The 13,793-nt window shown below is 44.8% G+C and overlaps 1 protein-coding gene across 4 annotated transcripts in view; it reads right to left on the bottom strand.

Moving 5' to 3' along the window:
* LOC116717078 (histone-lysine N-methyltransferase ASH1L) overlaps nt 1-13,793 on the bottom strand; it is a 30,682-nt gene that overhangs the window by 14,484 nt on the left and 2,405 nt on the right. For all 4 annotated transcript variants that reach the window (XR_004338685.1, XR_004338686.1, XM_032558159.1 and 1 more), the window contains exon 2: nt 168-1,041. Coding sequence is in view for 2 of the 4 variants with exons in the window: in XM_032558159.1 (XP_032414050.1) it covers nt 168-830 (663 nt within the window). In the remaining 2 variants the exon portion in view is untranslated. The remainder of the gene's footprint in view (nt 1-167; nt 1,042-13,793) is intronic.

Raw genomic sequence — 13,793 nt, 5'->3', positions numbered from 1 at the left:
AATCTGCTGGTTAACTCTAAAAACTAACAGAGAAACTACAACATGTGGTTCTTTTTAATAATGAATGAAAACCCTCATTCACTAAAAGCCTTGGTTGTTGTCCTTCTATTTAAAGCTAAAGTCAGCAGCAGATTTACTGCCAGCAGCTGGGAGGCTGAGTGTCCTACCTGTTTGCCAGTCTTGGTTCCTTGGCTTGATATGTTAGGGGCAGAAGCAGGAGTAGACTCTGAAGTTAATGTCGAGGATATCGACAAAGGCTGCGATGACGAGGATGATAATGACTTTGCAAGCGGCGGTGGAGTAGCAGATGTAGTTTTTTTGGATGTGGCCTGGACGGCATCCAAGCCCGATCGCTGCTCCCTGTTTGCCTCGTCTGTGGCTGGGCTGCTTTTGATCTGCTGGACTGCTCTTCCCTCTCCATCTGCCCTCAGCAGAGCCCCCCTGCCTTGTCTCTGATACGTCCTGATGGTGGGCTTGCACACGTAGCTCTCCAAAATCTTGGGCGGCTTTTTGGTGCGCTTGGCCTGGAGTCCAATCCGGACCCTTACGTTCCCCTCGGGGCAGTTTGACTCCCTGCCAGAGAGCTGGAGCTCCTGCTGCCCTCCACAGCGCCCCTCGATGAGCAGCTCCAGCACTGCTCCCTTGTCCCCTTCCCTTTTTCCTCCTGGTCCTCTTTTCTCCTCCTCTTTTTTCCCAGCATTGCCACTCTCCCCCTCTGCTCTCCTCTTTTTCTCTGCCACTTGGTCCTGCTTAGAGTCTTCAGGAGCAGAAGTAGAGTCCAGAGTGGAGGCGGTGGCTGTAGGGGTCCCCCCCTTCACTCTCTGGTCCATCAGAGAAGTCAGGGGGGAGAGGCAGTGTGCTGCAGAGTTCCCAGTATAACACCTTCAAATGAGCCCAGAGGGGCAGTTGGGGTCAAAGACGAAGGGCAGACTGCAGGTGCAAACCAGAAAGGTTAGCAAAACAGATCCCTTAACGGTCCAAGTGCAGTTTATTGCCGTCAACCAGCGAGGGAAGGTCTCTCTCTTGTCCTTCAGACTTGAGCTGAGTAAATATGAATCCAAAAGAAAGAGGAGACGAAAAAACAGACACACACAGAGAGAGAGGGAGAGAGAGAGAGGCCAGAGATTAGTCATTTTAGTGAGCTCAGATGCTGAATCGCAGCGGCACAGGAATTGAGGGGGAAAGTCCCCTTCCTGCAGGCAGCTGCAGCGAGGTGCTAAAGTCTGTGTCCACAGAGATGATCTCATCATACAGAAAGCCCAGGAGGCCAATCAGATTCCCAGAATGTCAGCTCTAACTGGAAGACTTACTCACAATCCCACCAAACAACTCTTACAGTGGTCTCTTCTAACGGTCTTCAGCTGCGGTGCATAACAAAAGTGCTTTTGTAAGAACTCTTACATTTTCTATTATGTTAGCTTGACTCTAAAACATTTTAGGGGGATTTTATGTGACTGACCAACACAACAAAGTGCATAATTTTGAACTTGAAGAAAAATGTTAAAAGGTTTTTAAAAGTTCTTTTTTTTTTTTGCAAATAAAAATCTTAAAAGCATGAAGTGAATTTTTATAATTTGCCCTCGTAGTATCCCTAAAAAATTCCAGTGCCACTGCCGCTACCACATTTCACCATATGGAAATTGTTTTACAGTGATGTAAAGTATTAGTTCTTTATCACAAGTCGTCTTATCAGACCAAACATGGTTGTCTGACACTCTTTTGGCTCTGTGGAAGCTGTTATCTGTTAGACTGGATACATCCAAAGGGGATTCTAAGAAACTCCTCTTCCTTCTCAGCAAGATCATATTTTAAAGCATTTCAAACATGATGCTGCCATCACCTTGTTTCACTGTGCGTTTAGGGTGACGAATGTTTGGTAATGTTTTCTAGCAAACCTCTGAGGCCTTAACAAAACATGAATTTATACTGAGATTAAACTACACAGCTTGTTGTAGGAAGTTGGTTGCACTGGATTTTAAATGTTTCGGAGGTAGGAGGGATAAATATGAATGCACACCACACTTTTCTAATTCACAACTAAGTGCAGCTTTGTTGGTCTGTCACAAAAGTTCAAATAAAATACACAAATTCTTTTGGCTGTGATCTAATGGAGAAGTTTTGCAGAGCACTGCCCCTATAGATCTGAACCACAGCCACTGTCCCCTGCACACTGTAGCTCAGTTACAACCCTCACTATTTCTCTCCCTAAATCAGCAAATCAATCAGTCGTCTCCTGACACATTCGAACACTTGATCCAGTCTCCTCCCCTCGTCTCCCCACTGTCTTTGCCTTCTGTTCTCAGCTACTCCCACAGCCACCTCTCCACCCACTCTTCCCTTCACTGTAGTCTCTTTTCTTTCGAAATCCCCCACCCCCTTTCGTGTTTGGCTTTAACCTTTTTTTCATACATTTTCTATTAGTCCCATACACTCTCATTCCCTCTCTGCAGACCACACAGTAAAACAGTCAACCCGAAAACTGTATCGTTGTTAATCAGAACCATATTTCTTCCCTCTGAGCAGTCCTTTCTGTTTTTCCCTCCTCTACAGCCTAAATCCTTCCATTCACAGTGCAAACCATTCCCCTCCTCCCTCCCGCTTTTCGGTAGTGGTAACACAAATCCGTAGGAAAGGGTAAAACTTATTTTTGGAAAGGAGTGCAAATTCCTCCTCCTCCCATTGCTTCCTCTAAGTCAAGTAAAGCTTTTCATTGACCCCATTGTAAATGGACTTTTAATGTGACATTACACCAGAGAAACACACCCTAAAAATAACAATCCGCTCACCAGAGAAAAACTTTCACTCTAACTCACCCTGCGTTCACAACTGTTTTTTCAAACTGAAAAGCTTTGAAAAGGAAAGTGACATCCTTCGTCGAGCTCCTCTCATTAGTCTCCATCTCTCATCAAGCGACACACTCGTCCATTTTCTAATAAAACACACCCCGCCAAGCATTCTTGCGGCTCTTTCTTCTTGTCTCTCTTGAGGGCCACTTATGAAATAGCTCATCTGTCTCTCAACAACACATTGAATTGCTGCCTTAAACCTACAAGAGCGTCTCAGTTTAATGTTTTCATTTAGGAGCTCAGTGGACCATCTTTCCTGCCTCTAGGTCCCTGAGTCCAAACACACACAGAAACTCTTTCCTTGAATCACACGAATCGACATCTGTTTTAGAAACTGCTCTTATGTAACAATATTGGAAAGCATGTTTAAGGCCAGTACTGCTTACAATAAAATCAAACGAGTACAGCAGAGGACAGTAGCTTTCTTAAAGATGCAATCCAAGGATGCCAATTTATTCCACTTGACAACCGTATACTGACAGTAAAACACAGCTGAGTGAAAAAGGACAAAGTTTAAACAATGTACTGCAGAACAAATTCTGCTTACTGTTTCTTGTGTGAGATTGGGTTTATAACATCACAAGAAGTGCAAGAATCAATTTGATCAGCCAGCATTGGAACATATTATGCCAGAATAGCAACTCCTGACAATTGAGACATAGACTCCAAAGCACTCAGTGGAGTTGAAAAATGTTAACTATACATGTTTGAGCCAGAATTTGACTGATGTTCCCCAAGCCATGAAGGGCGCTGAGTAGAGGCAAACGGTTATTCAGATCTTTAACTTGTACGAATGTGCTTATATTCCTGATTCAATTTTTCCATCTGTTTGGTTTTTCGGCATATTTACATGCCCTACTCATACGACTTTTTTTTGCACTTACAAATGATAGTAAATTTATAGCTTCATATACATGACGTAGTTTTGGTTTTCTCAATATGAAAAAAAATCTTTGTCCTTGCCAAAAGAAGTTCTTCGTAAACACTCCAAATATCTTCACCCATAGAAGAAAATGCCCCAAAATATTGCATTTACTGTGGCATTATATTCCGTACTGTAACACAGTCACTAAAATATACTACAGAACAAAGAAGAAGGTATGAAGCATGTATTTAAAGACTGCTGCTGTTGATGTGCTTGGGGTCATGCTTGAGCATTGATTATTTATACCTCATTTCCACTGAGTGGTACGGCATGGGTTGGTGCGGTTTTGTACGCTGTATTATGACCAGGAAAGTGCTTCCACCACCAGTTCGACTTTCACTGGGAAGCCAGGATTAAACCCAAAAGCCTATTGTGGCATCAAACATGCTGCACTAGTATGTCTTGTGCTGGTCACAAGCAGAGACATTTTTCTGTCCTCCAGTCAACAGACTGTGCTGTATGATGCCAGTAGCTCCATCCTAACTATGCCATACCAACTACAGCACACCACCTGGAACCTATCTGGGATGGTGCAGTATGGGTCGCTTATATGGACCGCTTTCACAATGGAAGCTGACAAAACAGTACATTGAACCGCACCAACCCATGTCATACCTCTCATTTGAAACAAGACATAACATATTAATCCAACTAATTAAAGAACCTCATGGATATTGCTTCCACTAATTTGTAAGCATAAGACATATTGCCTGAAAAACATTTGTTCAAAATAACTCTTTTTCTGTGTCCCCAAAACCTTGGAGCCCTGGGCTATTGCCCCAAGTGAATGTATATCATTCACTTGTACTGCCTTCAACATCTACTTAATTTTCCAGACTAGAGCCAGTCTGAACTCTCTTTAATTTCTCTCTTTCTGTCTACTGAACAATGGGAGTTTTTCTTACTTCCCTGGAGTTGACTGGACTGTTGATGTTGCCAGCTGTACTACCTGTCCACGCATAGTGGGGCTAACTGATAAATCGGGGCTTTGTACGAGTCAGAAGTAGCGAGGGATGCAGCAGTTCTGCAGGAAGCATCGTTGGAACTTATCTCGACCTTTATTGTTACCAGATTTCTCAAATGTTTTGATGATGCTGTTCTGACTAAAGATAGACACATTGAAGTTAGGCAATGCTTGCTATTAGTATCAGGGATTACTGATACTAGTAATATTATTTCTTTAAAATCTTTTTAAAGAAATGTGCTTGAGGTCATGCATGAGTATTAATTATTTATACTTCAGGTCTGGAGACCTGAGTAACTGTCCCTTCCTTCACCTATTGCTCTGAATTGCCAGTCTACTAGCTGAAAGAAATGGCTGTCCGGTTTTTCCCTTGCTTACAGGCTGGACAAACTCAAATCTTATCAGTTATTAAGAAAGCACACAGTTATGACATGAAATAGGGATTAGGCAACACTATCAGTTAATATAGTCAGAGCCTCCCAAACAAGAATACTGCTCTAAAAACAAAACTTATCGATTATTAATTGCAGTACTACAGTACAATACCAACATAGTTCTATTGTACCATGAAAGAGTGAAACAGCTGCATTTAAATTTCATATTTTCAAAAGTATTTCAAATTACTAATGCTCTCATGGATCCAACATTGGGAAAACTATTTCAACTATGAAAAACTAGTGAAATTATTTTAAACAGTAAACATAACAAACCTTTTTCTGTATGTTTTCAGTTATGCAGACATCATTAACTAGAGTTTATCATTATCACAATAAATAACAGTACCATTTTTCCCCGATAAGGACATCCAATGCAATAATTGCCCATTCCTTAATGGGGAACGAAGGTTTCCCCAGCCCGCTATCACCATTCTGAATAACTGACTGCTGTTTAAAAACTAACGTAGGTAAACTGTGAGCAGTATGTCTGTCAAGTAGCTAATTACACATTCTGACAGAGCAGATAGCCCAACTTATTAAACCCCAAATATCAGCTAGTTATACTTGTGGTGTTATTCTGCAAATAACATAACTGCAGAAAGGTCTTATATTCTCTGCTAAAACGGTTACAAAATTTATTTTTTCTATATTTTTACCTAAATTTATGTATCATGTACATATAGTCATAGGAATCTCAGACTGATGGAGACGGTACAATAAAAACAAGGAGATTGCAAATGCACGCACTCAAAAGAACTCTGATCAGTTACCTTTTGTGATGTCACTAAAGGCATGTTGGTATGAAAAATGTATTTTATCTTGAGAAAATTACAAGTTATAATATACCGAAACAAATATTTTCTGATCATTAAATGTTATTCAATAGGCAACAAAGTAGATCTAAAGATTTTACTCAAAAGTCTGGGTAACAGCTTTAAATGCAGGTGTGATACACCATAAAGTGGGAGAATTTAATTATCACTTGGTGATAGTCCAGAAAATCTGTTTAAGAAAATATACGCCACCACACAGAAATTAATAGTATTGCAACTAATTACATATATGGGTTTAAAAAAAAAAAAAAAAAGTTGTTCCAGAAATGTAGCTGTGGATCTCCCTTCTACGTCTTCTGGCTCTCCAAGATCAAGGGAAAGCAGAAAGTCTTCAGAAGAAGAAAAAAAAACGGAAAAACAAAACAAAACATCATTTGTTATATTTGTCACTATAAGTAGAGACGAGTAACAAACTGTGGGGGCTCGTCCGGGATCTCCTCATCAAAAATATTGGGAGAAGATCCAGAGATACCAGAACCACGTGACCAAGGTGACACAGCTGAAGGCCAGGAGTCAACCCGTGGGTGTCCAAAGTGGAAGATCAGAGTGGGAAGGAACCGCGATCCTCCACCGGAACTGCACTGCTGATCCTGAGTTCAACGTAAGCTGATCGCCGAGGAGCCACATCGCCGATTCAGAAGACAGCGCACTCGAGCTGCAGCTGAGCCACGTTGCTGATCCAGTGGACAACGTACTCCAGTTGAAGCTGAGCCAAGTTGCTGATCCAGAGGACAACGTACGCTATCTTCAGAGGAGTCAACTCATTGATTTGGAGGACAACGTGTAATTTATCAGAGCACTGAACTGGAGGACCGATCTGTAGTAGAACCAGACACCATGGCAGAGGTTCGCAAAGAGTTAATATGGAACATTAAGAAACAACTTTTCAAACTCCCAAGCGACAGTGTTTATCAGGTGGCAAAAGACATTGCTACTAATAGCCAGTATGGAGGTGAACTGGACCCAAACGATGAAGAAAGCTGCATGGACTTTGCCATCTCCTTTTTGCAGTCTGATGCCTTACTCGAGAGGGAAGACAAAGGTATGGGTTGGTTGCTGGATTTGAATGATTTGATATATAAGCTAACGAATGCTGATGCTACTGATAATTCTGGAGAAAGTGTGTTAGATGATGTTTGTGCACGCATTAAACCTAGTCACACTCAGTCTATAACAATCAAACACTCCACATTACAACCCCATGCTCACTTTAACAGTACAGTCATGCAGTCCCAGCCTGACTCTATTACCCAACCCAACATAAAAATGGGGTCGGTAGAAGGTCTGAGACAGCTGTATGAAGAACTGGGCGAGAAACTCAGGCAGTATGAATCTAGTGTGACCACACCAATTCCAGTTTCTCTCCACCAAGTTGAGTCAGAGTTATATAACAGGCCACAAATGACCCCGAATCAACCTGTGTGTCTGAAGGACCTCTCCTACCTGCAGCGCAAAGATTTCAAAGTACACGGTGGTCAGGTTGGAGATCAGAACTCTGATTTAAGCTACAACAACATCAGTAAACAAATCGATGAGGGAGTAAAAGAGGGTTTCACAGAGACTGAAGTGGTCAGGGGGGTGTTGAGGATTATAAAACCAGGAGCCTTTAAAGACATGCTCGTAAACAAAGACTCAATCACTGTATCTGAGCTCAAAGGCTTCCTCAGGTCCCACCTCGGTGAGAAAGCATCGACTGAGATGTTCCAGGAATTGATGTGTGCCAGGCAATCAGACCAAGAACCACCTCAACAGTTCCTGTACCGCATGATTGGGCTAAAACAGAAACTTCTTTTTCAAACTCGGCACACCAGTACAGACATCACATATGACCCCAAGACCATCCAAAAAGTCTTTCTCCACACCATATACCAGGGTTTAGGAACGAAACATGCATACCTCCGACAGAGACTGAGGCCCCTGATTGCAAACAGCCAAGTTACAGATGAGGAAATCCTCAGCCAAGTCATGAAAATCATGAGTGATGAGAATGAGCACCAACGCAGGCTGGGCCAACTCCCTAGACAAAAGACAACACAAGCACACAGTACCAAAGCTGAAACAGGAGGTGATTACAACAAGTCACAAGATGCAGCAGCAGACAGTAAGAATCTCCAGACAATAGGACAGCTCAGTGCTCAAGTTGAAGCCTTGACTCAGATGGTGGCTTCATTGATGGACCTGCATACAGCTAACCCACAAATGTCTCTGCCTCTAACTAGGTCAGCCCACATGCAGCCACACCCTCCCTACCAACCATCCTCAAGCAGCTGGCCACAACCTCTGTTGAGGCAACCTGCAGCTCAGATGAGGGGCAGGATGGCTCGTTGCCCTGTGTGTACTGAGCAGAACTCACAGGTGTGTAACCACTGCTTTACATGTGGAGAAGCAGGGCACAGGGCGATTGGGTGCTTGAAGCGAGTCCAGCCACAGGGAAACGGGACTCGGTCTCTGATGAGGGACACCCAGAGACCGGTGAGCAATTCCAGTCCCGAACAGTAGGTCAAGCTTCAAGTCAAATAGCCAGACGCCTCCAACGAAGACAACGTCAGGAGCCTCATACACCTCTCAGCCAGAGAACAGTCACCTGTAAAGCACCCCTCGTTGGAAAGAAAAGCCTCCTGAAATGCCTGCTTGGTGGCTACCCAATTACAGCCCTATTTGATTCAGGGTCACAAGTGAGTATAATTGACCAAGAATGGGCTGCCACTCACATCTCAAATTGTACAGTGAGACCCCTTTCTGAGCTATTAGAGGAGGAACTCAGTGTCTATGCAGTTACAGGTCATTCAGTGCCGTACAGTGGATGGGTGGAGCTCACTGTCAACTTAGCAGGAAACGATGACCCCAACCTGACCATACAGGCTCCATTTCTTGTCAGTCAGCTGCCCCTGCCCCAGCCCCTTCTTGGAGCCAATGTACTGGAAGAGATCATTAAAAGGAAGGAGTCCTCGGGTGAGGCGGTTACCACAGTGGTCAGTCTCCTCCGTGATGCATTTGGGATAGAGGAGGAACAGGTGGAGGCCATTGTGAGTTTCATCCAGGTGCCTCCCAGAGCCTATGATGATCCAGTCACAATAAGGGTGGGTAGAGACCACACTATTATCCCCCCTGGGAGAACAGTTCATGTGTGGTGCAGGGTACCCCCAAATTTTAACATCATTGACCCTTTTGTCCTATATGAGCCTGCAGAGGGGAGCACTGCTTTAGGACACTTGGGTGTGGGGGAGGGCCTCTTAAAAGTCAATGAGGCCAGGCGACCATATGTTAAAGTGCCCATCTCCAATCACTCAAAACATGAGGTCACCCTACCCAAAAGAACCCCCCTGGGAACCATCCAACATGTCACAAAGGTCCTGGAGACCAGCACTCCAGGGTCCCACCAAAAAGAAATGGCTGCAGTTAGGGTCAATGGAGTTGCATCCTCCAGCAGCTCTCCAACTGACTCCTGGCTCCCTCCTGTCGAGGTCAGTCACCTAAGCCTCGAACAACAAGAGGTGGTGAAGAAAGTGCTCTGTGAGGAGTGTGGAGCCTTCTCCCGTGACGGTGATGACATTGGATGCATCCCTTCTCTGCAGATGGAAATTAGGACTAAGGATGATATCCCAGTCCAAAGAGCCTATGCATCCATTCCAAAGCCACTCTACAAAGAAGTGAAGGAGTACATCCAGGAACTTCTGGTTAAAGGTTGGATTGTGAAATCTCAGTCACCATATGCAGCCCCTGTCATATGTGTCAGGAAGAAAGATGGGTCCTTACGACTCTGCGTCGACTACCGGCTCCTCAACAACAAAACCGTACCTGACCGCCACCCCATCCCTAGAATCCAAGACCTCACCGACTCCCTAGGAGGATATGCTTGGTTCTCAATTCTGGACCAAGGGAAAGCCTACCATCAAGGCTTCATTGCTGAAGGGTCAAGGTACCTGACTGCGTTCATAACCCCATGGGGCCTGTACGAGTGGGTCCGAATACCGTTTGGGTTGTCAAACGCACCAGCAGCTTTTCAAAGGAGCATGGAGGGGATGCTTGACGAGCTGAGAGATGAGTGCTGCATCCCTTACCTCGATGATGTTTTGTGCTTCTCCAGATCGTTTGAAGAGCATGTGCAGGTGTTACGCAGAGTCCTCCAAGCCTTACAGCGTCATGGTGTAAAGTTGAAACCAGAGAAATGCGAGCTCTTTCGCAAGGAGGTCAGGTACGTTGGGCGATTGGTGTCGGCAGATGGAGTAAGGATGGACCCCAAAGATTTTGAAGCAGTACAAACACTGAAACACAAGACACCACAAACAGTTGGGGACATCAGGCAAATGCTCGGGTTCCTGAGCTATTACAGAACATATGTGCAGGATTTTTCACGTATAGCCAAGCCCCTGTATGACCTGCTTCAGTCAAAGGCCGACGCTTCTCAGCTTAAATCGCCACAGGGAAAAACAAAAGGCCACCAGCAGTCCTCTCGAACCCCAATAGAGTGGACCAAAGAACATCAACAGGTCCTTGAGCAGCTCATTGACCGACTGACCAAACCCCCAGTGCTGGCATACCCCGACTTCGACCGCCCTTTCACACTTCATACTGATGCCTCGCAAAAGGGTCTGGGTGCGGTTCTCTACCAAGTTCAGGATGGAAAAATGAGGGTGATTGGATATGGTTCACGCACACTGACACCAGCGGAACAGAATTATCACCTACACAGTGGCAAACTTGAATTCCTGGCATTGAAGTGGGCGATATGTGACAAGTTCCGTGATTATCTGTTCTATGCCCCACATTTTACAGTCTTCACGGACAACAACCCACTCACATACATCCTGAGCACTGCCAAGCTTAATGCAGTGGGTCACCGGTGGGTGGGGCAGTTGGCTGACTTCCACTTTGACATCAAATACCGACCAGGTAAAACTGCCATTGATGCTGACACCTTGTCACGATGGCCCCTAGATATAGACACTTTTATGGCTGAATGCTCTGAAGAACTATCAGAGGACACAGTCTGTGCTGCATGGGAAGGAAGCCGGAGAGCTCAACAGAGAGATGTGGCCTGGGTGGCAGCCCTCAACTTGTCACACCCTAGCCAAACCCAGTTCGAGGGTCTGCAGACAGTCAGTCATGATGAGCTGGTGAGGGAACAAAGGAAAGACCCCGCCATTGGGAAAGTTGTGGAGTTGAAACAACAAGACAAACCACTAACAGAGGAAGAAAGAAATAAAGTTGATGGACACACGAGGAGGCTGCTGCGAGAGTGGGGCAAATTATACCTGGAGAATGACCTGCTCTACAGAAAAACTGTGAGTCGACAACAATTGGTTCTGCCCGCCACATATAAACAAACAGTTCTGACTCACCTCCACAACAACCTGAATCATGTTGGCGTTGAAAAAGTGCTGAGCTTGGCAAGGGAGCGATTCTACTGGCCTTTCATGAAAAGTGATATAGAGAACTACATCACCAGGAAATGCTCATGCATCAAACAGAAGAAACCAGTCACAAATGAAAGAGCTCCAATGGGAAGTATTACATCGACTTCTCCCCTCGAGCTGCTATGCATCGATTTCCTTCACTTGGAAGCCAGCAGGGGTGGGTACGAGTACATCCTGGTTGTGATTGACCACTTTACCAGGTTTGCCCAAGCCTATCCCACCAAGAACAAGGCTGGTAAGACAGCAGCCGACCGGCTTTTCAATGATTTCATCCCGAGATTTGGGTACCCTGCCAAACTCCATCATGACCAGGGTCGGGAGTTTGAGAATGAGCTCTTTAAGAATCTCAGACGATTAGCTGGTGTGGCCCATTCAAGAACCTCCCCATATCACCCCCAGGGCAATCCGGCCGAACGACTAAATCGTACCTTACTGCAGATGCTCCGGACTCTGGGGGAGAAAGAGAAAGAGAACTGGAAGGATCACCTACCTCATGTGCTCCATGCCTACAACTGTACAAAGCATGAGGCCACAGGGTTCTCCCCGTACTATCTGTTGTATGGTCGACATCCTCGCCTCCCTGTTGACATCCTCTTTGGTCTCATAACAGACCAGGAGGCCGAACTTAAAGAGCCAAATGGATATGCCGAGAGGTGGGCTCGAAAAATGACTGAGGCATATCAGATAGCCAATGCAAACAGCCAACAATCCAGCATAAAGGGAAAAACATACTATGACAAGAAGAGCAGAGGTGTCGTCCTTCAGCCTGGAGACAGAGTACTGGTACGCAATCTCGGTGAACGTGGGGGCCCTGGAAAGCTGAGAAACTACTGGGAGCAACAGATCTTCATCGTCAGAGAGCAGGTGGGTGACAATCCTGTCTATAAAGTCAGCCCTGAGCGAGGAGGTCAGCCAGTTCGCACTCTACACCGAAACCTACTGTTACAGGTAAACGACTTACCTATAGAACCAGTCCAGAACCTGACCACAAGTACAGCAGAGTCACAAAGGAAAGCCAAAAAGAGTTCAAACGACCTTCAGGCCAGACATGCTGTACTGTACTCAAACACAGATGACTCTGATGAAGAGGAGGATGAGGGAACACCTCATTACTGGCTTCGAATACCTGTGGAGAGACCCAGACCAAACGGTCACCCACCTGATCAAAATACTACCGATGCTTTCCAAGAGATAGCTGAAGAGAATGAAACCAGTTTGATGGAAGCAATCCCAACCGAACCTGGACAGGAAGGAGAATGTGTCAGAAGTGGAAGGCAGGGGTCAAGCAGTGGAGATGGACAATATGTTGAGGAGCTCCAGTCCACATTCATGGAGGACATACATTCTGCCCCTCAAGAGGATAATACCCCAACACCTGACATGGAACACCCAGTCCCCCTGAGACGGTCTACAAGAGAAAGACGACCAAGACATATGTTCACTTACACGACTCTGGGTCAACCAGTGTACCAGCCGCACCCCATGGTGAATGCAGTTGGAACCCAACCAATGCAGTGTATGCACCAGTGTTTCCCCTCACCGTACTTCCATCCTATCCAACCCCCACCCATTAGCCCTTACCCTTACCTACCTGTTATGTGTCCAATACACTGTAGATAGAACACTTGGGAAAGATAGTTACATACCTGAACCACACATACACCATACATTACATATCCATCTACTGTAAAATATACATCATACACCGTATACTCACCTTGAGCGACCTGCAACACAAAACACTACATATTTTTGTTTTGCAATGTTTTGAAAAAAATGTATGTTCAGTCAAGTTATTTTGGAGACTTAAGTGTCAGGAGCCACCTTTGTTTGTTGGGGAGTGTGTGATACACCATAAAGTGGGAGAATTTAATTATCACTTGGTGATAGTCCAGAAAATCTGTTTAAGAAAATATACGCCACCACACAGAAATTAATAGTATTGCAACTAATTACATATATGGGTTTAAAAAAAAAAAAAAAAAGTTGTTCCAGAAATGTAGCTGTGGATCTCCCTTCTACGTCTTCTGGCTCTCCAAGATCAAGGGAAAGCAGAAAGTCTTCAGAAGAAGAAAAAAAAACGGAAAAACAAAACAAAACATCATTTGTTATATTTGTCACTATAAGTAGAGACGAGGGTCTCTACTTATAGTAGGCACAGGCACTTTCTGAAACAGCTGTAGTGAAAAGTGACGGCAGGCAGATAATGAGAGTGGCAGGTTTTCAAACCTAAAAGGGTAATCCCATTCAAGATCAGTCAAAGAGCATACTAATAGCTCCTTATGCTCTCCAGAGCCATACCTCTCATACATAACTCTGAATTATTCTAAGATTAGAGCAGAAGCTATTCCCAGTGACAGAATGATGGGTG

The sequence above is a fragment of the Xiphophorus hellerii genome, chromosome 3 (assembly GCF_003331165.1).
Source record: "Xiphophorus hellerii strain 12219 chromosome 3, Xiphophorus_hellerii-4.1, whole genome shotgun sequence".
In the NCBI taxonomy this organism is placed as follows: Eukaryota; Metazoa; Chordata; class Actinopteri; order Cyprinodontiformes; family Poeciliidae; genus Xiphophorus; species Xiphophorus hellerii.
This window is presented reverse-complemented; position numbering and strand designations above follow the sequence as displayed.